Here is a 24,930-nt window from a genome sequence, read left to right on the forward strand (position 1 = left end):
GAAGCAAGAGAGCACAAAAAAAAATTTGCCGGTAGCAACCCACCTCTGGGTAAGTTAGTTTAGCCGTAAACAAGTCTGAGAATGTTGTGGGGCCAAACCTGTTTATATTGGTTATATCTAATATAATCAATTATAATTTCTACCATTATAGAAAATTATAATCTGTGGGTTAAAAAATTCAGATGACATGTTTACCTCCCATGAGCCATATTTGGTAGTGGGCCAAAAATCCCATGTTAAACTATTAATGTGTTAGTCAAAAATGGTGCCACTGAATTACTGGTATATGAGTTCTATGATGCATTTTGTGCCCCAAGATTAAATACAGACTGATGTAGAATTTTTAGAATTCTAACTTTCATTTCAAAAACTCTTCTGGCAGTGAATACCTATCCAATAGGGACGGTGACTTTATATTTCATAAAGAACACAGCAAAAGTTTTCAAGTTCAGGGTTCTTAATTTCTTATGAATTGCAGAAGCTGATTAAAATAATGAGAATTTATTTGTTCATCTAATTGATATAGGTGCCCATCTCACAAGGAAGTAACTTCTTGTGACAAAAAAAATATATTTTCAAACTACATTAATTTCAATTATTTTTATACTGAGAATTTTATCTTTCCTTCATATAAAACGTACTCACCAAACAGTTTTTCTAAATGAAAAACGTCTTGTTTCCATACAATTTTATGAGGCATAAATAATGCTGCATAATTCATTCAAGTTTGTCTGTGTGTAGGCTGAGCTTACCTGTTTTAATACGTCCAATATAAGTTCATTGAAGACTTCATTAATGCCCATTGACACTGTTGGTCCATCCATCCCTTTGCTAAACCGACCACTTCCAATGAGCTCAATCAGATCCCAAGCAGAAAGACCTTCCCAATTGGCATCCAAACTGATCTTATAATGTTCAAACTGTTCTTGATGCCAACCTAATCCCATTGCTTCTGTAAGCTTCTTAAGCAAATATTCAATCTGTATAGAAAAAGATACACAACAGCTGAATAAATGTAACAAATATGTGTAGGAAAAACTATTGCTCTAAAATCTCTCACACTGCACAGCTGCACTTTTTTTGTTCCTTCAAGTCAGTGTTGATTCCTGACAATTGCCTGAACATGCCCCTGCATTTTTCTTGGCAATGGTTTTGAAAATGGTTTGCCATCGCCTCCTTCTGAGGGATAAGAGAGACTACCTGTCCCAAAGTCACCCATCTGGTGTGATGCCTCAGGACTAGAACTCACGTCTCCTAGTTTCCAGTCTAGTGCATTAAACACTGAATGCAACTGACTCTCTTGTACCACTCATATGACCAAAATATTGGCCAGAATAAGAAAAAGTGAAAACTACATGAGAAAACATATGCTGAATTAACTTTGGAAGTTACCGGTACATTAAAAAAATATGTTTTTAAGGCAATTTCAAGCTAATAAATTATTACATTCTTGAACAGATCATTGTGTTCAGAAACTACCTATTTTTCGGAGTATAAGATATACTTTTTTCCCTCAAAAAAGAGGCTGAAAATCTGGGTGCATCTTATGCACTAAATACAGCAATTTCTTTGCCTCCCGAAACCCCGCCCTTTCACCAAAATGGCCATGCATACCCTTTAGGAGTTTTGCAGAGTGCTCCTGGGGGCTGGGGAGGGCAGAAATGAGCAAAAAACGGGCCGCTTTCTGCAAGGCTCCTAAAGGCTATGAATGCCCTTTTTTTGACAGGAGCATTCTATTCGTGGAGCTTAAGAGGGTCGCATGTGACCCTCCCGAGTTCTGTTTTCACTGGCAGAGGGTTGCCGGAGGCCGTCGCAGCTGAAAACTGAGCTTGTGTCAGTAATATGTATAATTGCATGGACCAACATACACAGAATTGATGGATAATTTTTTTCTGTTAAAAATCATTGGAGAGAAATTATTCTGTTATCTAAAAAAATACTGTAAAAAGTCATCAATTCTACTTAGCTCAAAGAAAAAAAATTCTGATCCTTTCATACCTCTTCTGCCACGATGATTAATGGATATTTGTCTTCAGATAGAAAATTGAAGATGACCCATACTTTAAAAGCATCTTCATCAGTAAAGAGTAAGGTACTTTTTGTGAGATTTTTTCTGGCACACAGAGTCCAGCACATTTTATAGAATTCAACTTTGTCAAAGTTGTCTTGAACCTAAATAAAATAAAATAAAAAGTATGGTGCAAGACTCAACAATAAACTCCAGATGACAACAGCAACAGTGGGAAGATGTTGTGAATTCCACTCCTAAACCAACAGCAAAGGAGCATTTTCTCAGACAACTGAAGCTAAACAAAATACCTATTGTGTAGACTTTCTCAAAAACCACCTCTCCAGCTATTAAACACTGCACTTCATCTGCTTCCTTGATTTCAGCGGAATTTTTTTTTCTTTTACGACCCTGTAGTCCCTTAATTTGAGAAAGAGTTGGGGAGACTGAATGTAGCTGATTTACTGGCCAGATGCCCTTCCTGATGCCTATGTGCAGTTTGCAACATATATTTTCTTTTTGCACCCCGAGAGAGAAACATCTACTAACCTAAGGATTAATCATCCGAGTGGAAGATTAGCATTTCTACCACTAGGCCACCACATTACTTTTGATTACACTGATAATACTAGCAAAATAATAATAATTCTTTGTTCAGTCTTTATATGCTACTCATTTTTACAGCAATCACTGATTTTTCTTCCTTTTTACCCTCAAGGCCACATTATACTTAAGTATAAATATTCTTTAAGAAGCAATTGTTTAAAAACCATGAACTTTCTTGATACTTGTTGCTATAACATAACTTGTTCTTAATTAGAAGTTTCAGATTCAAAATCTAGACTGTAAAAAATATATATTATACTATCCATTGCTTCTTTTTGCTCAACTGCCAGCCTGGGCATTTCTCCATTTCACTCTCAGTTCAACAGTACACATTTTGTTGAAAGCTAAGACTTGCCCACTGAGCTAGATAATTAATTCATTTGCCATCAAGAGCACAAGAGAAAGTATTTTGTAAATCTAATTGGTATGGTCAAGGTGTTTTGCAGGAGACACGTGAGACAGGAAAACGAATGTCATGTTAAACCAAGAGTTTATTGTTTTTCGTGTAAAGGTTGTCACAGGAAAATTATCTTGAATGATCTGTGCGTAGATAGGATAAGAACAGACCAGAACCAGTACTCGTAATACAGCTAAATAAACTTTCTAGATTTCAGTCAAAGCAAGCAATCAGTAAGGAAAATGTGTATGATAATTGGTAAAATATATTCTTTCCATAAAATATCATTGCCTAAGAAACTGTATTTATATTAATACAATAGAGGGATACTTGGAATGTATGCCCAGAAAATTCTGTTTTCTTAAAACACTGATTAGCAAGCAATCATTTTAACGAAAAAGTTTTTCAATCAATAACCAATACATCCGGTTGATCCAGAGGTGGTATTCAGCCGGTTCTCTCCAGTTCGGGTGAACCAGTAGCGGCCTTTTGGGAAGAAGTAACCCAGTCCTCAGTCTAATTCTTATGTTCCCCGCTTCTCTCCACTTTGGATCAATCTCTCAACTTAATATGAAGGCAGATTCTTAAAATCAATCACTTTTGTGCAAGCCCACTTTGTACAATCAGATATTCAGAGAAGTGGGAAATGATTCCACAGCTTCCTCATACCTGAAATCAGATTCCTGTAGTATTTATTACCAGCTTCCAAGTTGGTTATATTCACCTAATCACTGAGTTTCAGTAAAATGATGAAATAACATTGAAAAAGTAAAGCTCAGGGGATTTTATTTGTAATTAGACATACAGAACAAGGAAGTTCACCTTTTGGAGTTTAAATATTTACATCTTATTCTATTTCCAGATTTTGCTACATATTTTTAAAAGGATAAAAGCTTTTTAAGCTTGAAGAAAAAGGTTCTTTAAAGTGTTGTATGTATATTCTCTAATTTTTAAAAAAGTATCACGTTAATAATGATGGCAAACTATAATCCCATACCAGTCAAGATATTCTAACATTTGCACCATTGTTGTAACCAAATTTAGTGACTGCACTCAACTTTGCTGCTTTACATATGACAGAATAAGTATGTGCCAGTGGTGGGTTTCAAATTTTTTTAGAACCTATTCTGTAGGTGTGGCTTGTTTTGTTTTTGAGGGCGGTCATGTGACCGGGGTGGGCATGGCTTGGCAGGCGTGTGACCGGGTGGGCATGGCCAAGTTGAAAAATGTGGTGAAACTCACTTAACAATGCTCTTGCTTAGCAACCAAAAATTTGGGCTCAATTGTGATCATAAGTTCTCTCCCTCTCTCTCTCTCTCTCCCCTCCCTCCCTTCCTCTTTCTTATTCTTCCCTTCTCTCTCTCTCTCTCTCTCTCTCATTCACACACACACCATTTCTCTCATGTCTGTCACTGACAGCTCTCAAAGAGAAGGAAGGACCCCTGCCTTGGGAAGGGGTTGGACTAGATTACTTCCATGTTCCCTTGCATTCCTCTATGTTCTCTGTCCCATTTAGTCACAAACAGCCCCATTCACTTTAAAGTTGGTCGCAAACTCCACTCACCCTGCGCGCGCCCTGGTTCCACCCAAGGAAGCGAGCTGTGGGATGGGGGAAAGGGGGGAGTCTGTGGCTCCACGTCTTTCAATCTTCTTCCCTGCCTCAGTTCTGTGGGCAGGCAGGTGGCGCGGCGGCAGTGGTGGGGGCGGGCGATTCAGGGCGCTGCCTGCTACCCACAGTGAGCCCAGGAGCAGTAGCCGCCGCCCTGCGCCGCCATCCCTCGCTCCCCCTCAGGCCTTTGGCCGGGCATGCAGAGCGGGCGTACGTAGCGACAGCGAGGGCAGCCAAGCACGGGCAGCACTTTGGAGGGTAAGGAAGAACCGAGATGAGCGGGGGGGAAAAGCTCTGCTGGGCGGGGGAGCGGAGTGGGTCGCTCCATGGTGGGAGCCTTTTTTTTTTTCTCTTCCCCTCACGAGAGTAGCGCCAACACCAGTGGGGGCAGGAGGAGCAACAGCTTGGCGTGCGCTACCGATCTGGCCTGAGGAACAGGAGGGGAGTTCGGTTGTTTAAAAAGCCCCACGTGGAACTCCTCTCCTGTTCCTTCTTTTGCTGCTTGAACAGCCATGCAGGGCACGCTCCTTTGCTTTGATAGCCCTGTTTCCAATTGGGGTGGGGGATCCCTGGAGAGGGACAGAAAAGATGAATTTCTTCTCTCCCCCCTCAATTGGAAACGACAGGATGGGAGTTCGGCTGTTTAAAAAGCCCTGCATGGAACTCCTCTCCTGTTCCTTTTTTTGCTGCTTGAACAGCCATGCAGGGCACGCTCCCTTGCTTTGACAGCCTCCTCGTTTCCAATTTGGGGGGGATCCATGGAAAGGGACGGAAAAGATGGATTTCTTTTCCCCGCCCCAATTGGAACCGACAGGAGGAGAGTTCGGCTATTTAAAAAGCCCCGTGTGGAACTTGGGGGAAGGGGGTGGGGAATCCATGCAATTTCCTACCTCTGCATGGATTCCCTGCCCTCCATCCACGCACGCGCCAGCCAAAACCTCCCAGAAGGCTTCTGCTGGTGGGCGAGGGGAGGGCAGGCCAGGGGAGGGACCGTTCCGGTTCCAGGCCTCCAGGAAGCTCCGGTACAGGAAGGCAAGCCAAATTCTTTCAACCAGTATGAGCGTACCAGTCAGAACCGGCTGAAACCCACCTCTGGTATGTGCCCAAAGGTTGCTTTAAATCAGTGCTTCTCAATTATTTTCTGTCATGCCCCCCCTAGGAAGAAGAAAACATTTCGCGCCCCCCCCCATGACTGTAAATAGTATCCTTTCCTTCGCCGGACGGAGGCTGCCAAAAGAAGGGAGCGCCCCCTCCGCCCGACCGCTTTCCTTTCGCTTTGGGACTGCAGGTCAGTCATTTGGTCGGCCGGCGGGCTGCAGGGTAGCCTGAGCAAGAGGCTGGTCAGCGTGAAGGGACGTCCGCACCCACCAGGCGGCCTCAGCTCCCGCTTCCCCTCGCCCGCCGTGGCCAGTTGCAGGGCGCAGATCCCGCTCGGAGAAGGCGGAGCGGCAGCTCCTCCCTCAGCCAGGAGCCAGTGGGGGCTGGTCGGACAGGCAACCTTGTTGGGAAACTCCAGTCCGCCGCCTTCGCCGCCGCCTTCGCCGCCTTCGCCGCCAGTTAGCCCAGAGGAGACGCGAGCGAGGCCACAAAGACCTCTTTGAGCACCCCCTCGCAGCCGCCCGCTACTCTTCATCCCCAGAGCAAGCGAGGGTTGCAAGAGATTTACACACGGGCTGAGCCCACTTGAAAGCAAACTGTTGAACATGGTGGCGGGACCCCACCTGTTGCTCCTGGCTCCTCGTTTGCACCCAGATGGAAAGGGAGCCTTCGCGCCCCCCTTTATGGAGCCTCGCGCCCCCCGTGGGGGGCGCGCCCCACTATTTGAGAAGCACTGCTTTAAATATATGACTAAAGCAGCACAGAAGTATTCTTGATTTAGACCACTCACTTAGCAGCTGTTCAGAGTAACAACAGTCCTCCCTAGGAAAACCTATGACCCGGTTCCATCGTTCCAATGGCCACCCCAACCCGCAGTCCTGTTATTTCATTTTGGGTGCTCAGCAATCATATCAGATTTGCTGCGTCTTGGGAATACATGACTGTGTTTTATGTTTTGCTGAAAACCAGCATTTACTTTCAGTTTTTGACAAAACCAGACCAGACAACTGATTTGCTTAACAACTGCAAGAAAGATAAAACCAGGTGAGTCATATGAGTGACCCGCTTTACAATAGTTATGACTTACAACTGTAATGGACAGGCTCCATTACAGCCATAAGTTGAGGACTCTCTGTATAAATTTTGCAAAGACACACAAACACATACAAAATCACATCTACCAAGCAGTCCTTATACAGCAGCATGAGATCCAAGAAAAGTCATGCTTTCCCATGCAGTCAGCTATAACAATGTTTTACTGGTCTAGACAACAAAAATGTTTAGAACGCTACTACTTATTTGAGGTTACTGGAACCAATTTGATAATTCTGATAATTTTCAGACAGAGAAACTCATAGAAGTTTGTCTTATTGACAATTAAATCTTGCAATTTCTTATTCCTTCACCATTCTTTCCACATTTCATGAAAATGTGTATTTTCATGAATACACCTGATTAATAACAAAGCAACAGGTGATAAATCTGAGCTAATTTTTCTTATGTCTATTCCATACTTTTAACTTACTGCTTATTGAATTATTATTGACTGTTAGACACTGTATCCAGCTAAAAGTGATTATATAAATTACTTGGAAATCCTGCTCTCTCAACTAGTCTCCTGGTTAACTTAGATAGCTGGCTTGATAATACAGTTTGAAGTTCGGCATTGTCAAGCTATCCTTTTTTTAAAATCTTGTAACATCTTAAATTTAATTTCCTTCTTTTGTCAAACCATATAAAGGTAGTTATTTGTTTTCTCTACTCATTCATATCCCATTTTTAATAATTATTGAAATAATTTGAAACAGCAAGTTACGCCTTGGCAGAATGTGATTATATCTCTTTGCAACAAATCTAGGCTGATCAGGAAATAATAACTCAGTTAGGGTTTATTTTCTCTGCAAGTATTGCTGTAAAAATACTCTATATTCAGTAAAGAATCACTTTAGACTGCAAAGACCCTGTTCTCAGTCAAATGATCAGAGGGAAAAGAGACAGTTGGTCTGAGTCAACTTTTTTTATAGGGAAGCAATGGGTGTTTTTTTTGTTTTTTTTAAATTCATTAGGAACTTTTTCTCTACAGCTCCTGGTTGGATCCTTCCCATTTCCAAATTTGAACCTTTTTTTGTGTGTGTGTGTCTGTCCTATTCTGTTCATTCTTTGGAGAGTTATCTAGGTGACTAACAAGAGTTCCAAGGCAAACACCTTTACATATTTCCAGTATTTTGTTGGGTTGGAAAGAACAAAAGCTTAAATGAAAACTAACCATGCAGTTAGGAATAGAAGCACACATACCTTTTCCAAGATGAATTTATTTAAATAAGGCATATATCCCTGATTAGAAACAGGCCCTTCATCATCATCCCTAAAATGCTCCTCTAAGGCCACTGGATCATGAGGAACATTCAACAATGTGCAGAGGTTGTGAGAAAGGACCTAAGAATAGAGAAAAACAAATTAATTAAGATGGTTTCATTGTTATTTTCCATACCTATTTGTATAGATTTCTGGATAACAATACAGATATAATTTGCTACTATTTTTTTCAGGGATGCTATATAATTCCTGATGCTATTAAATACTGAAGGAGTGGCGAAACACTTGCAATATTACTTCTGAGAAAATACGGACTCCATTGGAACTAATGAGATATATGAATGACAAAAAGGAATTTGCATTGTAAAATTTAGGAGTTCACACAGAATAATTACTACATCAAAAATGTATACTGGCTTGAGAATGAGCATGTAAACCTATTTTAACTCTAGGCTTGAAATATAAATGAATAAAAATGATGTTCCACAAGTGAATGGTCATAATCTTTATTCCTTTACTCCAGAATTAGTAATTGATGCTTGCTTTTTTTCCTTGCCAATGCTTAATAGAGACACACAGAAAAAGTACCTAATCTCTTTGTCAATGAAGAAAGAAATTTATAGAGGACAGATCTTTTAGAAGCCAGTGATTTGCATATTTACAACCAACACATTCAGCAAATGTATTAAAAGCAACCAAGAGCAGAAGGGGCACTTTAAATACTGAAAGCCTGGAAACCGTTCCAGAGCATCGTTCCCACAGCTGATTGTTTTTAAATTTTTAGAACCGAAAGTAAGGAAAGCATGACTTCTAAATTTCTTTCTAAGCTCTCTATCTACAGCATCCATCTGTATTTCCTTTTATGTAACAACATTTTGTTTATATAATTATGTACTTTCTCTATATGAGCTATTTGGAGGGTCTCCACTTATGCATTTTTCCCATCATGTTGTGCATGTGAATGCTTGTGCATGCCCCGGAAATCACAGGGAAGGCTGCATAATCTCTATTGTAGGTTACATGACCAGGAGGAGGTGAGACGAAGAAAAGGTCTTGGAATGGAGCATACAGCAACATTCTGAACACCTGTGTGTGTTTCTCTCATAGGATTCATAAAAAGAATATGCAGGGAATTTTTTCTGGTCCATCTTCAAACTCAATCCAAATCCATCAACTGAGGGAGGGACAACTTGAAGAGGAGCAAATAACAGTATGTGCACAATGATGTAATCACCAAATGCCATGTCTTACACACTTGCATCATTACCTCCTAGTATTATTAGTAAGATTAATGTCATTGAGCACTTGTCATTTTGCAATTATCAAAGATTTCAATTAATGCTGCTGAATTAATATTTTTTTGAAGGCTCCAACATTGGAAGGTTTTAAGAAGAGATTGGATAACCATTTGTATGAAATGGTATAGGGTTTCCTGCCTAAGCAGGGGGTTGGACTAGAAGACCTCCAAGGTCCCTTCCAACTCTTGTTATTCTAATAATTCTAATCAAAAACTGTGTGCATATGTGTATAGCTGTATAAACAATTTAGGGGGGGGGAAAGATCACAGTACTTTCATTTCAGCTTGTTTTGCATACAGGAAGGGGTATGTCTTGCATATCAGGAGGAGCATTCATGTTCCTTGTTGCATATCAGAAGGGATATGATTTACATAATGGGAGTATTTGCGGGACAAAATGGTCAATAAACCCCTGCAGATGCTCGATGCTTTCCTTAACCACTGAAAACAGGTTGTACTGTATATTAAAAATGCACACGCTACTTTGTGACACTCATGGAAGCATTGTGCAACTTTGGCGGATCATCAGCTCAGGAAGGGGAGTACTATCTGCCATTTTGAGTCAGCAGCCTGCTCGTAACTACGAGTTGTCTGTAAGCCGGATGCTCTTAACCTGGGACTACCTGTACCATGACATTCATTATTGAAGATCCTAACTAAACACAACCACCAATAGTTTAAATAATGACCTCCTAAAGAGTCCTGTGCTTTACTGAGACATATGAATAATGTGTTAGGTCGAGAGCAGTCCAAACAATGTTTTGGACCAAGTTCAAAGGACAAAGGAAGGAACTGGACACATCAACCAGGCAACTTTTACTATAACCTTGGCATGACATCAAAGCACAAACCAATAATGCTACATTTTCCTCGGTCAGAAACCCTCACAACCTACAAATATTCTAATGCTCACCCAACTCTGATAAACTGAACTAGCTTCCTTCTATGCCTGCCACCTTTAAGTTCCAAAGCACCTTACAATATCATTGATGAATGTTCTGTGTTCTTTATAGTTTGATAGAACACTGTTAATAATGCAGAATGCTAGTATTTTATATGCTCGTCCAATTCTAAGGATGTGAACCTTTTATGAGACAAAACAAATGCAAAAGTCAAGACTGACTTTGAAGATGGTCTAGGAGCTTCAGTTAATTCGGAATTCAAATATCTGGTTATTACCAAAGCATACAACATTGCTTCTGTAACAAGTTCCCAGCTAATTCTGTGCTTATCAGCTTAAAATAGGTTTGGTCCAAATAACTTGAAACACTGCTTACACCTGTATAAATCTGCCCCAAGTCCTAGGAACTTACTGCTGGGTAAAATTATAACACTGGCTAGCAAAAGAGATATGGTATTTCTATGGTAGCCTTTCAGTCATGAAGGCTTACCTGTTCCAGGTAAGAATAAGAATAATGCAAGCCAAGCTATTTTTATGACACTCTTAAGGAAAGGAACGATGGACTTTGAAGATGAAGGACAGGAAGGCTTTAAATCGTGGGTGTCCAAACTTTTAGTTTGCCTAGGCCATATTAAGTAAAGAGCAATTGTCTTGGGCTGCATATAACATACAGTTAGTAACACAGTTAGTGAATATAAATAACAAACTTCCTGTTAAAAGTTTACAATGTTGTGGGGCCATAAAATTAGCTGCATGTGGCCAGCAAGCCATGGATTAGACATATCTGCTTTAAAGAGATGGGTGATTATCTATTTTTACATGAATCAATGAACATTTTTATTTTAAAGATTGAGCTTTTACAGATAATCCTAAAAGTTACTCAAGAGCAGATGACTAGAGTGACCACGAAACATTCTGGGAATGCAAGCAGCAGAAACCACAAGTAGTAAAAGAAACAGGGTAATAGGAAAATAGTTAGAAGGTATGGGTGCTCCAACATTGGAAGTTTTTAAGAAGAAATTGGACAACCATTTGTCTGAAATGGTATAGAGCTGTGATGACAAACCTATGGCCCGCGTGCCACAGGTGGCACACGGAGCCCTCTCTGCGGGAACACAAGCCGTCACCTGGTTCAGCTCTATCGCGTGCACCTCCTGACAGCCAGCTGATTTTCAGGTCTCTGCTGCACATGCGGGAGACGCGCGTGCATGCATGAGGGAGCACAGCGCCCACCCCCCCATGTTCCATTTTTGGCGCCAGGAGGCTTCAGGGAGGGCCTGGGGAGGGCGAAAAATGAACCTCCAGGAAGTTCCAGAAATCCAGAAATGGGCCTCCGGAAAGAGGCCTCTGGAGGGCCTCTGCAGCCCAGGGGAGGCCATTTTCACCCTTCCAGAGGCTTGAGAAAAGCCTCCAGAGTCTAGGGAGGGCAAAAATGCCTCCCCCACCATGGTGCAGGAGGCTGAGTAGGCCGTGGGGGGATTGTGCACGCAGACGCATTGCATTATGGGTGTGGGCACATGGACAATTTCAGCATCTGAGGAGAAAAGGGCTAGCCATCACTGGTATAGGGTTTCCTGTCTGAGTAGGTGGTTGGGCTAGAATATCTCCATAGTACCTTCCAACTCTGTTATTCATATCTTCAATCATTTGTGTAAGATGCAGTAAAGTACTATTAAAAAAACAAAAATTGTAAATTAAAAACATATAGGATGATAATTGTGATGTTCCCCAGTTTTTTCAGCTTTGCAGAATGGCAGAGGGGTGGGAAAAGGAATGGTTCTGCACGAGCGGCAGGCAAGCGCATGTGCAGCTCCATTTGCATAATCCATGGGTACAAGCACCCGCCACTTGCACAAATGGAGCTGTGCGCATGCACACACTCACCCGCTGCTCACAGAAGTAGAGCCATGCACACGCTCACCTGCCACCAGTTCCGAATAGGCCATAGCCCAATATTGAGCCACGGCCCGGAGGTTGGGGACCCCTGGTCTAAACCATGTTCTATTACGAATGATTGAAGCAAAGATATTTTATCTCTGTAGATTTGCATTTAATATACCAGCATTAATCAGCGAACATAATATTAAAAAACAATATAATGGGATTATATAAAGCTTCACCCTCTCTCAAACTGGAAGATTTTCAATAGTAACCATTCTTTTTCACATTGTTATTAAAGGGGAAAATCCTTTATTTTACCATAAAAAGACAAATTTCATAATCCACCTTCATGACCATTCAATCTACATGATTTATACATTAATGCTTGGAGCTAAGATGTTGTTGGCTGCAAATTGCAGACTATTTTTTAAAAGAGAAGTTGTGAAGGGCACTGCAGTAAATTATCAAATAAACCAAAGCACCTTCTCTACCTCCACATGCTCTCAAATGCTGAGGGAGTGTACCTGTTAAGATTGGCCAGATAAAAATTCCACTAAATAATCTGACAAACAAAGCACTCTTCCCAAACATGGAAAATTACAGACAAGGTGGCCTTGAACTGCCAGCATTATTGCCACTACACCTGAGTTCGTCTCACCAAACAAAGCACCCTCACAGATTTCACACTTGTACACAATTTGAGAGAATCCATCTGCGAAAGTTAATTAATTAAAAAACATGATTCTAGTACTGGGAAAGATTTTTCTAAGCAGATTTTACTAAGAGCTATCATCCTTGGGAAAATTCAGGTTTCAACGAGGTCCCACTCATCATCCTCAGGCTGATGTCTTCGGCCTCAGACTGGTGTCTTCAGCCTCACTTTGCTTGCATAGGCACGAGACCGAAGACACCAGCCTGAGGATGACGAGTGGGACCTCATCGAAACATCACCAAGATACTCTCAATCTTACACGGGAAAAGACCCGAATACACCAAAACCTGCGTATGTATGTATGTATGTATGTATGTATGTATGTATGTATGTATGTATGTATGTATTGTGTCACAACCCCTGGTATGCCAAAATATGGGAGGGAGCATACTGCTTCCCTTTTCTGTCTATCGGCTCACCCTAGGAGCCATCCAGGCAGAAAACCCAGGTTCAATTCCCAGTATGTGTTTTATGATTTATAAGTGTATCATTCATTCCAAGTAATTAAGAACATCTTGAACAATATTATCTTAACAGAGATTAATACAGATCTGTTCCAAACATTACTTTCCACTAGCTTTTCATTGTAGCACTTCCTCCTCTACACTACAATGCCTTGCTTCACTGGCTCTAATACTTACACCATTTCCTCTTTAAACAAAATAGAAATGTTAACCTTATGAACTGCCTTAAAGTTGTTGAGCCTGCCTATCTTGCAGCCTTTTTTGCAGTGGTAAAATATCTATGGTGATAGACTAAAATATGGACAATACGCAGCCTTTAAGGGACAGAGAGGTCCTTCCAAAATCTTGCCAATAAATTCAGCAATAAACTGAATTACAATGATACAGTTTCTTATTTTAAAAAATACAGCCAAATTCTTTATAGCACTGATTTGGTGGGGTGCTCTCGCGCAAGAGAGAAGAAATTCTATTTTTGAAGAATCCACCTCCTAACACAAAGTTAATTTAGACGCTGCTGAATTGGCAATGAACGCTGCAGAATGGGTAGGCTAGTTTACAACAGGGGACAAAGTCTCTGCTCACTAATAGGAATTCAGTAGTGCAATGTTTTGTGGGTTTTAAAAATGCAAGACATGACAGATTTGGTTTGAAATGTATCAACATACAGTATCTAAATCTTTTCTAATCTCCACTTCCCTCATGCCAGAAAGCAGTCCATCAGGTTTTGAACCTGCCACATGCATAAGAAAACATTTACAAACTTTTACATGAAAAAAATGTATATATTTAGATTCAAGATATGTATACTATAATATGATCCATAAGATTTTTTTAAAATATTGAAGTGTAACTTTTCAAAAAAGTAGAGGAGCAACACTTAAAATAATCTAAAGTTTCAAAAATTAATTACACTTCATGATGCAACTATCATAGAGTCTAGCGCTGTAAAATCAAATATGCTGTAATCTTATATAAAATACTCCTAACCCTTTGATTACTCAAACTACAGAAGCTCCTATAACTGCTTGCTGCACCTCTGCCCTGGGAACTGTCAATGTAGTTAATAAACTTTCACTGCTGCTTCACACAGAAAACTGACACAGCATCTACTCTGCTATAGTTATTCAATGTAATGCAGAAAACAAATGCTAAATTCTTCCTGTTCCTTATTTTTCTCTACAATGTCTAAACTAAAGTAATTTTTTCCTTGTAGTAAGCAGTGTGTTCATATGACGATACAATAGCTTCCACAGCATCAGTGTGGTGTGGAAGCACAAGGTATTTGCTTTAATCTTGGCCATCTACTCCATGACATCAAATCTACTCTCAATTATCAAGACAATTTCATACTTAATCTAGCTTTTAATTTAGAGTTACCACCCATTGTCCCAATTTAAGTAAGAAGAAGTTGGTGTTTGAAGAACTGTATAAGATTCCCAGCAACGTTTATACAAAATTCCACAGACAACATTCAGAACACTTATAAATACAGAAAAGAATTCTGGGATTTCGTTCAGTCCTGCCTAATTCTCTTAAATCTGCCATGAATTATTAACAGAATTCACAGTTGCCAGCACAGACGCCAGCCAAACTAGGGATGTTACAATGATCTACTATCCGAGGCATTCCACAGGTGTAGAAGCCTTTTCAAAACATTCTTAGTGTTGGCTTACTGAGAGAAAAAGAGGGCCAAGGGAGCTTGCTGGCATATGCCCAGATTTACAGATCAAAGATCTACAAACTGTGTAAGAGTGCTGTGGTGAATGCTCCAAAGAGTGTGTAGCAAGAATGGAGCTCTTGACTCAGTGGCGTAGCTGGGGGGTGCAGGGGGGGCCGGCCGCACCGGGCGCAACATCTGGGGGGGCGCGGAGGAGAGGAGAGAGGGGAAGCGAGAGGAAGAAAGAAAGGAGGGGAGAGCGAGTCGGGGAGGGGAGGAGGGGGAGAGAGAGGAGGTTGGGGTTGGGGAAGGGAGAGAGAAAGAGTGAAACTGGATTCAGGGAATGTGGCCCCTCCAGAATCCCCTCCCCGCCTTTTCTCTCCCGGCGATAGTCGGGCGCTTGCAGCTGGCGAAGAGAAGCAGCTGGTGCAGCCGAGAAGGGCTGTTACTGCTTTCGCGTTCTCACGCTCTCCCAGTTGAAGAGTCTCAGGCGCGCTGTCGGGCTAGACTCTGTCAGGAGTTGCTCGCTGAGTCTCTCTCTCTCTCTCTCTCTCCCCCCCCCCCCAGTTTTCCCGGCCGCGCTCTCCCTTTTTCTTTCCTTCTCTTTCTGTCTATCTCTCCTTCCAGCACACACTTACGCGCAAAAAAACTCGGGCTCCCACGACTCGGGTTGTAAACGAAGGGGGCTCGCCCTAGCTTTCTCTTGCGGACACACTTTCCGTGCCCAAACACTCCAGCGGGGAAGGGAGGGCAGTGAGGTATGCATTTATTTATGTATTTAACGTGTGTGTGTGTGTGTGTGTGTGTGTGTGTGTGTGTGTGTGTGAGAGAGAGAGAGAGAGAGAGAGAGAGAGAGAGAGAGAGAGAGAGAGAGAGAGAGAGAGAGAGAGTGAGTGAGTGAGTACAATATACGTGTGCAGGCCTTCCAGAGAACCGGAGAGCTGAACTAATCGAGGCGAAGAACTTGAGGCGCGGGTTGGAAGGTTAAGCCAAAAAAGACAGTGAAAGGGTGCCTGATGGGTACAATTGAATCCCGCCCCTGGTTGTGCTAAGATGGGACCGTCCAGGAATAAATAAAAACAGCCGATTTCGAACCATTCTCCACTTCTGACTGCCCCACCTTAAGGAACAGAAGACGGCAGAAATGTGTTGGGCCAAAATAGTTGATCATGTACTTTCTGTTGTGGAGTAGCATGGTAGGAAGGAGGCACCAGATTTTCAATGTTGTTCCATTTCCTTTTCTCCATATGAATAGGAGCTAGGCTAGATGAGCCTTGTCCTTTCCTCAGTATTGTGTAAAAAGCAGGGAAACAAACAGAAGAATAGAGTTATTCTTCAAAGCTGTTTCCTCTTATTTCCTACACACTTCCTCTGGAGCCTGACTTTCCAGCAAGCATCTTACAAAGAGAGGTGTGTCAACAGGTAGAAAATTTGCACATGCCCATATGACTGAAGGCTGCTCCTCCTTTGGTATTCCATTCTGAGAGGAATAAAGGGCAGTGGAATAGGAATTGCTTCTTTTGATCTTCCCTGCACACCAAAATACCAGCATTTTCAATTGATGATTATAAAGAACAATTACTACATTTCAGATTGTTTATATGCATTTTCACTTTGGTATCTAGTTAGTTCCTTGCTTTCTACATACAATGGTAATAAATATATCAGGTTTTGTACTTATTTGAAGCATTTTATTACCCATGCTTGAAAAAGTGAATCCCACAATGGTACATAAAAATAAATAAAGCATAATTTGTCAGATGTGCATAACCTATATCCATCTATAGGTCCCAAGGCATTAAAAACCAATTTAAGAAAGATGTCTGCTTGATAAAAAGTTACGTTGGGCCCCAAGATTAGTCTCAATATGCAAAGATGGCCATTCTATTCCTTTTTTTTCATCCTGTTATGGTCATGCAATTTTCTTTGTCTATGTCACCTTCTCAGTATTATATATTCTTTGGTTATTATTTGAAAGTAAATTCTAATTTACATATTGGCTACCAATTAAACACTTAAAAATCCTGTTCACTCATAACTATATTTAAAATATAGGATTATATTTAAATATGCCACAATTTAGATATGGACAGAGACATGTTAGTTCATTCCACAATTTTGGCTTTTAGAAGCCAGTTATCCTTCTAGCAGCGGTCAGCTTTAGATTTGCTTCGCTGGGTGTATAAGTGGAAGCTGCAAGAAAGTTTAACTAACTTTGTTGTCACATTAAGAATCTTTCTTACTATCACTGTTTCTACAGCGAGTTGTGAAAGAAGTTTCTCAAAACTTAAACTAATCAAAACATATCAGAGATCTACAATGAGCCAAGAAAGACTGAGTAATCTAGCAATACTGTCCATTGAGAGAGACTTTAATGTAGATTTCAATTCTGTTGTTGAAAAATTTGCGCTAATTAAAAGCAGGCGAATTTAAATTAATCTGTATATACAGATTGATATCTTGCACTTCTATTAAAGAATTACAATTAGAGGTACAGGATTGAGGAAGTTGGCTCCACTAGCCCAGTCTTGGATCATCTCCAGGGTATGGTTCCATTTTGATGTTTAGTTTTTGTTCTTGATATTTTTTGTCGTTTACGATGGTTGTGAGGCGACATATAATAGCATGGCCCATGCTAGGTTACTACATTTGTAGATTTGTATTCATAGACCTGCTGAAAATGTGGAGAATGTGTAATGCATGTTCGCACTCAATAAAGTGTTTGAAAATAAACTTGTATTTAGATGCATTTTACTTTAATTGCATCAGTATTTTCATAACAAACAATACATGTGCTTAGGGGGTAAGGGTTTTTTAACTAATCTAGTAGAAGAGACTCGAGTGCTAAAATCCACGGGTTAGGGGGCGCAAATTATTTGCCTTGCCCCAGATGCTGACAACCCACGCTACGCCACTGTCTTGACTACTTGTCCTACTTCGTCTCCAGTACAGAATATCTCCTTTTGGCAAGCTCCACACGGAGCTGAAACAAAAGCCAGTTCTGTCATTGGGTGTCTGAATGTTGTAGCCCAATGGAGTAGAAAGAGCAACAACCAATTTTTATGCTTTGAAGCATTAAATGTGAAATACAATGATAGAATAATTCTTATAATAAAAATGGCTTCGTTCCAACTGTGCCAGGCTGTCCAACCGTGGCCTAAAATAGCTAAGATTATATGCTCTTTATTTTCACAGAACAAAAAGATCTACATTAATGAGCAATTAAAATTTGTCAGTACTTGAATGGACGCTACAGCAAAAATGGCAATTTTCTAAGCCAAATGGAATTTTTAGCTCAATAGTTGGGTGTGCCGGATATCACTCTGCTTAAATCACTTAATTTTTTTTAAACAGGGGAGGTCCACATTCTAAACTAAGTATAAAATTATGTCTTTGTTTCAGCACGTCAAACAATTTTTTGTGTTCTGTTATTTGAAATACTGAAGAAGGAACCACATTTCAGTGCTAGAACTTTCTAGCAGATCTGGGTTCCATCCCTCACAATTAATATGTATCTAATAACAAGTGATGGGAAAGCCTTATCGAAAACCCTTTTAGGATAAAGCGGGTTTTATAGGTTTTGGGGGGGAAGTTCTTGTAATCAGAGCAAAGACAAAACTAGATATGGTAAAACAGAAAGTGGGTGCCTCAAGAATAGAGTACATTTTTAAAAGCCATATAGAGGTTGTCCTTGACTTACAACAGGTCACCTAGTGACTGTTTAAGTTCCAGAGTTCCAATGGCTCTTCACACTCACACATGGTCCCATGACTGCATTTCAGGCAATCAGCTCTCTTTTATGTCCGAGTGTAGCATTCCGTGGTCACAATGTCCATAATTTACAACCCTGTGGTTTTCAGCAAAAAAACGCTCATAGGATTACTTTGGTTTACTTATTGACTATTACAAAACAAATAATAAAATTGGGTCCAGTCACATGGTTGTCTCAACTTATAACAGTCTTAACATAATGAAAATTCCAGGCTCCATTACAGTTGTAAGTTGAGGATTATCTACATGGGTTTCTTCCACCTTTCATTTTCTTTAAACTACTAAGCTTAATTTACCTTACTATAAAACAGTGGCAACTAAGAAAGGGATCAGTGTGCAGAAAAAACAGGAAAAGCTCATTGTCTCTCTAGATTCTTTACTTTTTACCCAAGAACTAGAAAATATTTTTATATAAGGCAGCTTTATATCTCCTTAAACCATTCCCAAAATTCTAGGTACATTTTATTAATTAGAATACATCAATTAGAGAGAACTCTAAAATAAGAACAATTATTCACTTTAATTAATCTAAACAGATCTATGACGTCTGGGTTAAGAAGCTAAACTGGATTGGTTAATAATACGTGGATTGTGACAATCAGGGAGAGCTAGCTTGGTCTAATGATTAAGGCTTCAGGCTAGAAACCAGGAAATTGTGAGTTCTAGTCTTAGCAGCTGGTTGACTTTGGAACAGTTATTGTCTCTCAGCCTAATTCAGTTCAGGGGGGGGGTTGTTGTGGGGAAAATAGAAGATAGAAATATTAGGTATGTTTGCTGCCTAGAGTTATTGATAAAAATAATAAAAGTGGGATAAAAATATAAAATAAATAAATACCAAAACTATAAATTAAATTGGGAAATTGAAAAATATCCCAGAAGAAGAAAGCGGCAATAGCAAAATCACTTCAGTACTTTTGCCAAGGAAACTGCATATTATTTTCCATGCCACTGTAGTTGCATCACAAGAAGCCAAACTCAACTCAAGGCCAGCGTTATCTTATTCGGTTCAGTTTCACATATCTACCCCTACAAGAAGGAGTATTAGGGAATATTCTTAGATACAGCCAAAATATTTTGATAGGATTGAGGTGCGCAAATAACACATCACAAAGCTGCAAAAATTTAGAAAACAGCAAGAATTACTTTACTCCACATCAAAGCATTAATCTAGCTAAAGCAGTCTTGTCTAGCTGACTGGCTCTTCAAGAGAGGGGAATTTCCAAGTTTTATGTGGAACTATGAAAGACTGAATCTTTTTTTCCCATGCAAATTAGACGCTCTAGCCCAGATTCTTCTGTTACACAATGAAATGAGATCAATCATTAACAGTGTGTTGTCTTTATACAAGTATGTCTCATTTGACCACTTAAAATAAATTACTGCCTAATAGTGTAACATTGTCTCTGAAAAGTCTATCCACAAGCCCAAATATGTTAAGAATATAAGTACATGGATGTAATTTCTAATCTGCACTGAAGCCCCTGCATAATGCACACCTTTTGATATGTAAACTGTTTTAAATTTTAAACCCCACCCTGCATGCACATTTAGCTATTTCAGCATTTATAGAACTGTAGCATGCCTATAATTAAATGGATAATGAACTCATCCTAAATTACAAAATCAGCACATGAGCACAGAGCAACATTAGCAAGCCAACCTCATTACATTTACATGAAGTGCAACATAGCTGATATCCAAGTGGCCCCAAGATCAATCTACATTGAAAATATACATAAATGCCGCACTAGTTTCTTGTATTATTTTATAATTGTTTTAAATTAGTTAAAACAAAAGAATACCCGAGTTACTATGTAATATCCTTATTCCGATAACAAGGGGGGAGTTTTTTCTCTTTTTATATTTTTTCTAGAGTTCTTGATAAAGATGGGCTAATAATTTGAAATCTGCTTGCCTCGTCCTTTGCCAGTGTATTCTATCACCAACCCAGAAAAAAATAAAATTGTCTTCTAAAGAAAAAAGCATTTTCAGCCTCCCAGCTTGCAGAAACAAAAAAGTGGGCTTGCTGGAGGGGGAGGGAAGTATTACTAAATATCTCTCAGAAGCCCATCTTGAAAGAACATACTTTGATTTCTGGATCCTCCCAAACGGAGCCCAAGATTACTCTGATCAGGAGTTATCAACTCCTGCCTCGCTTCAGATATCCTACTCAGTAATTACATTGTTTATTTGGTTTTGGGTTCAAGTGTTCTCTGAGCCCAGTCTCTGGGATTCCAAAACATGCTTTATGGTCAGCCTGTTGTGTGAACCCACACAATTGTGTTCCTCATTGGCTCAAGGTTGACTCAGTCTTCCATCATTCCGAAGTGGGTAAAATGAGGACCTAGATTGTTGGGGACGATGTGCTGACTCCGTAAACCGCTTAGAGAGGGCTGTAAAGCACCGTGAAGCTGTGTCTAAGTCTAAGTGCTATTGCTACTTCATAAAGTCTGACAAAGCAACCAATGGCTTATTGTGAACAAAGTTCTTAAGTAAGGTCCTCTATGAAGTATACAACAAACAAAGCCTCTCTGCAAATACAGATGGTCCTCGACTTACAAGAGTTCATTTAATGACTGTTCAAAGTTACAATGACACTGAAAAAAGGGAGCTATGACTGTTTTTCACACTTATGACCATTATAGCATCCCTACGGTCACATGTTCAAAATTCAGATGCTTGGCAAGTGGTTCATATTTATGACGGTTGCAGTGCCCTGGGGTCATGTGATCAGGTTTTGTGACCTTCTGACAAGCCAAGTCGATGGGGAAGCCAGATTCACCGAACAACTGTGTTACTAACTTAACAAATGCAACTATTCACTTAACAACTGTGGCCAGAAAAATTAATTAATGGGGAAAACTCACTTAACAAATGTTTCACTTAACAACATACATTTTGGGCTCAATTGTGGTTGTAGCTCAAGGACTACCTGTACAGACACGGTACCATGGAAGGCATCCGAGCTGCCTGCACCACCTCTATCTCTCATCCTAAGGGACTCATGCTCTGTTTTAGCCCTGAGGCCAAAAGACAAAATGCTCCGGGAACTTTTTCCCGACGCCACACACTGTGAAAAGTAAAGGAAAAGCTGTCCAGGCGGAGAAGAGTTTAGGTGGGACAACTGGGCTTAGCAATGGAATCAGTACTACCCCTGCCCTTGACTCTAGCCCTCCCTGCCGCTCTGACCCGTGCCTGGAAGGCTCCTCGTGTCCGCCAAAAAAGGGGAAATGCCTTGGGAAGGCGCCGCCGGGGACAGCAAAAGGGCTTCCCCACGAAGGCACCCCAGAAACCGCACCCCTCCCCCCCCAATCCCCTCGCCTGGTGGAGGGCTGGAGGCGCTCTCCCATCTCTCTTGGACTTGCCTTAAGCTGTGACTTGGAGACTTTACCGCTCCTGTCCAAGTCAAGGGCGGTGAAAGCGTGCCAGATGGGCTTCAGGAGCTCTTCCTTCAGGCTCCCCATGGCTCCCCTTCTCCGCCTCCCGGCGCCTGGTTCAAAGCCCGCCTCCTCCCCCGAGGGAGCCGCTCCGCCGCTCGAGCCGCGCTACCTTCGCACCCCCGCGGGCTGCCTCCACAGCAGCCTCCGGCAGGCGGCCTACGCACCGCGAGGTTTACGAAAACGTTGTGCGGCTGTGCTTCCGTCTCAGCCCGGACCCCGGCCTGGAGCGGTGCTTTGCTGAGAGAAGACCTAATTGGAGGGCACAGGCGCCTTCCTCCCAGACCAGGCTCTGACTTCATCTGTGACGGTGGGCGGGACTAAATTGCAAAGCCTTTCCCGACAAAAATGCAGAGAAATTCAGGCAGAGATCTTCCTCAAATCCGGCTGAAGTCTGATTGTTTTATATATAGCATTACCGTTCGCCGCCGCCGCCGCCTTGCCTAGATCTCGTGTTTACTTCCTTTGGGGTATATAATTGCAGCCGTCGTGGGAGGCTGATCTCAAAAAAGCTTTCCTTTTGCTTTACAGGGACACAAAAAGAATAAGAGTTGGGGAAAGGAATGGAAAAGATTTGAAATTGGAAAAGAAAAAATACCACATGTTGTTCTCTACGTGGTGTAAATTGGAAGGAATATAATACAGGACTTCATTTGCTAGGTGTCTACCACTATTTCTTCCTGGAGAACATCTGTCTACTATGATGGTGCAGCTTTGCTATGCAAGAACCCACAGGAAAAAAAAAAGCTATCTGTTAAAAAGTTTCTAATAGTCTGAAAAGTCTTTTAATGGCTTTGATTTAAACTTACAGCATGCAGTAAATGGTATTTGCACAACTAGTAGGTAAAGTAGAAAACAAATTTTGTTTTGAATCTGGAATAAGCCATTACATTCCAGAAGTTCTGCCAAACTGTTTACCATATGCAACGATTTTGTTCTATAGGTGATCCCAAGCTTCCAAAATACTTATGTGTTGATTCAGCCAAAACCAACTGTTCTGTACACAAAACCAACTGTTCTGTACACAAAATAGTACATATATAGTTTTGTGCATTCTTAGTCATAAGCTGATTATATTGATACCAAAACTGCACATTGCCCTGATGCATACATGTACCATGCCTCAAACCATGATATATGAAAATTAAAAACAACACAACTTTATTTTATTTATCAAAAACAAGGAAACCACATCTCTAGGTAGCCTAACCAGTGTTCCTTAAAATACAGTATGTTCCTGGGATTCTGGACCCCAAAATATCCTCATTGGATTTGTAATAATAGATCATTGTTGGTTTTTTGTTTTCAATTTTTGTGTAATTGTAATTGTGTGATTGGTTTTCTTCCTCTAATCCTGCAATTGGTTGCTCAGCCAACTGTCCTCAATGCAGCCCATTTATCATGAGATGTCCAGGAACTCCAGCACCTAGTGGTCCTTGTTGACCCAGGCAATGACCTATTCAGTATGAATTCTGTAAAATACTTGTCACCATATTGTTTATGGAAGAAAACCCTTTGTCTGGCTCCTCTGATGAGACCTCTCCAATATGGTTGTACCTCTGGCATAGCTGTCTTCTTTCTCAGATAACAGAAGCCTCACAACCGCATCAGCCCCAAACAACACTGAGGATTATTAGTGTACCAACCAGTGGTGGGATTCAAACTTTTTTTACTAGTGGGTGTGGGTTGGTGGGCATGGCATGGCTTGGTGGGCGTGGCTTGAGCATGGCAGGGGAAGGATACTGTAAAATCTCTATTCCCTCCCCACTCCAGGGGAAGGTTACTGCAAAATCCCCATTTCCTCCAGATCAGCTGGGACTCAGGAGGCAGAGAATAGATGGGGGTGGGGTCAGTCAGAGGTGGTATTTACCAGTTCTCTGAACTACTCAAAATTTCCACTACCGGTCCTCCCGAACCGGTCAGAACCTGCTGAATAACACTTCTGTTGCCAACATAAGGCAAAACACATTAAGACACGGTTCTTTACATATATTTGAATCAGAGAAACTTGGCAGAATAGTTTTTGGACCATTACTGAAGAAAAGGAAGATACGAGGATCAGAGAAAACCTGGGTTAATTATTTCCACCTGTCTTTACAATAGAAGGTGGAGATATGATCTGTACTTTTCAGACAAGGAATTGAGGCAGTTAAAGGAAATTGAGATACCCAGGTAGATATTCTGGGTCATTTTGAGAGACTAACAATAACAAAACAATTCTGGTTCTGAAAGCATCTACTCTTCTACACTTCAATAAACAGAATGTAAAATTGCTCAATATCTACCAAAAATATTGTTTTCTTTAATTTTTGTTCTGTGCCAGAGGCTGGAATATATTTTTAAAGGATCCAGGAGAAAAAGATTTGGAAAAACTGGAAAAAGTTTAACATCTATTCCAGACAAATAGATTTAAATGGTAAACTAAGCAATAGTATGAAGTCTAGCTGAAGGGATTAGCATAGATCCTCAAAATTTAAATCTTCCCTCATTAAACTATTATAGTTTTTAAGAGGTCAGCAGATCCAGCCATACAGATAGCCTCTTGTCGTTGTATACTTGGATTTTCCAAAACCTTTGGTGGGGAAAGCAGTCAATGGCTCTTGAGTAAATTAAGCAGTCCTAGAATAAAATGATCAACCATTGTATGGACTGCTAGCTCAACAAAGACCAGAAAGTCAATAACAGGAATATATGGAAGTCTCTTAAGAATCAATGCTGCAATCAGAGGTTTATAATTTGGGGAATGATCTCGAGAGTAATTTGGGGACTGGCCATA

General features: G+C 40.8%; 1 protein-coding gene across 1 annotated transcript in view; it reads right to left on the reverse strand.

Annotated features, from left to right (window-relative positions):
* Positions 1 to 22,479, reverse strand: part of SWAP70 (switching B cell complex subunit SWAP70) — a 38,330-nt gene extending 15,851 nt beyond the window's left edge. The window contains exons 1-4 of the mRNA XM_081937078.1: positions 22,083 to 22,479; positions 8,014 to 8,154; positions 1,999 to 2,172; positions 753 to 980 (exon numbers count right to left, since the gene is read on the reverse strand). Coding sequence (XP_081793204.1) covers positions 753 to 980; positions 1,999 to 2,172; positions 8,014 to 8,154; positions 22,083 to 22,181 — 642 coding nt within the window. The 5' untranslated portion in view covers positions 22,182 to 22,479. The remainder of the gene's footprint in view (positions 1 to 752; positions 981 to 1,998; positions 2,173 to 8,013; positions 8,155 to 22,082) is intronic.
* Between the last annotated feature and the right edge of the window lie 2,451 nt (positions 22,480 to 24,930).

This window comes from Natrix helvetica, assembly GCF_964273705.1.
Source record: "Natrix helvetica genome assembly, chromosome: 1".
In the NCBI taxonomy this organism is placed as follows: Eukaryota; Metazoa; Chordata; class Lepidosauria; order Squamata; family Natricidae; genus Natrix; species Natrix helvetica.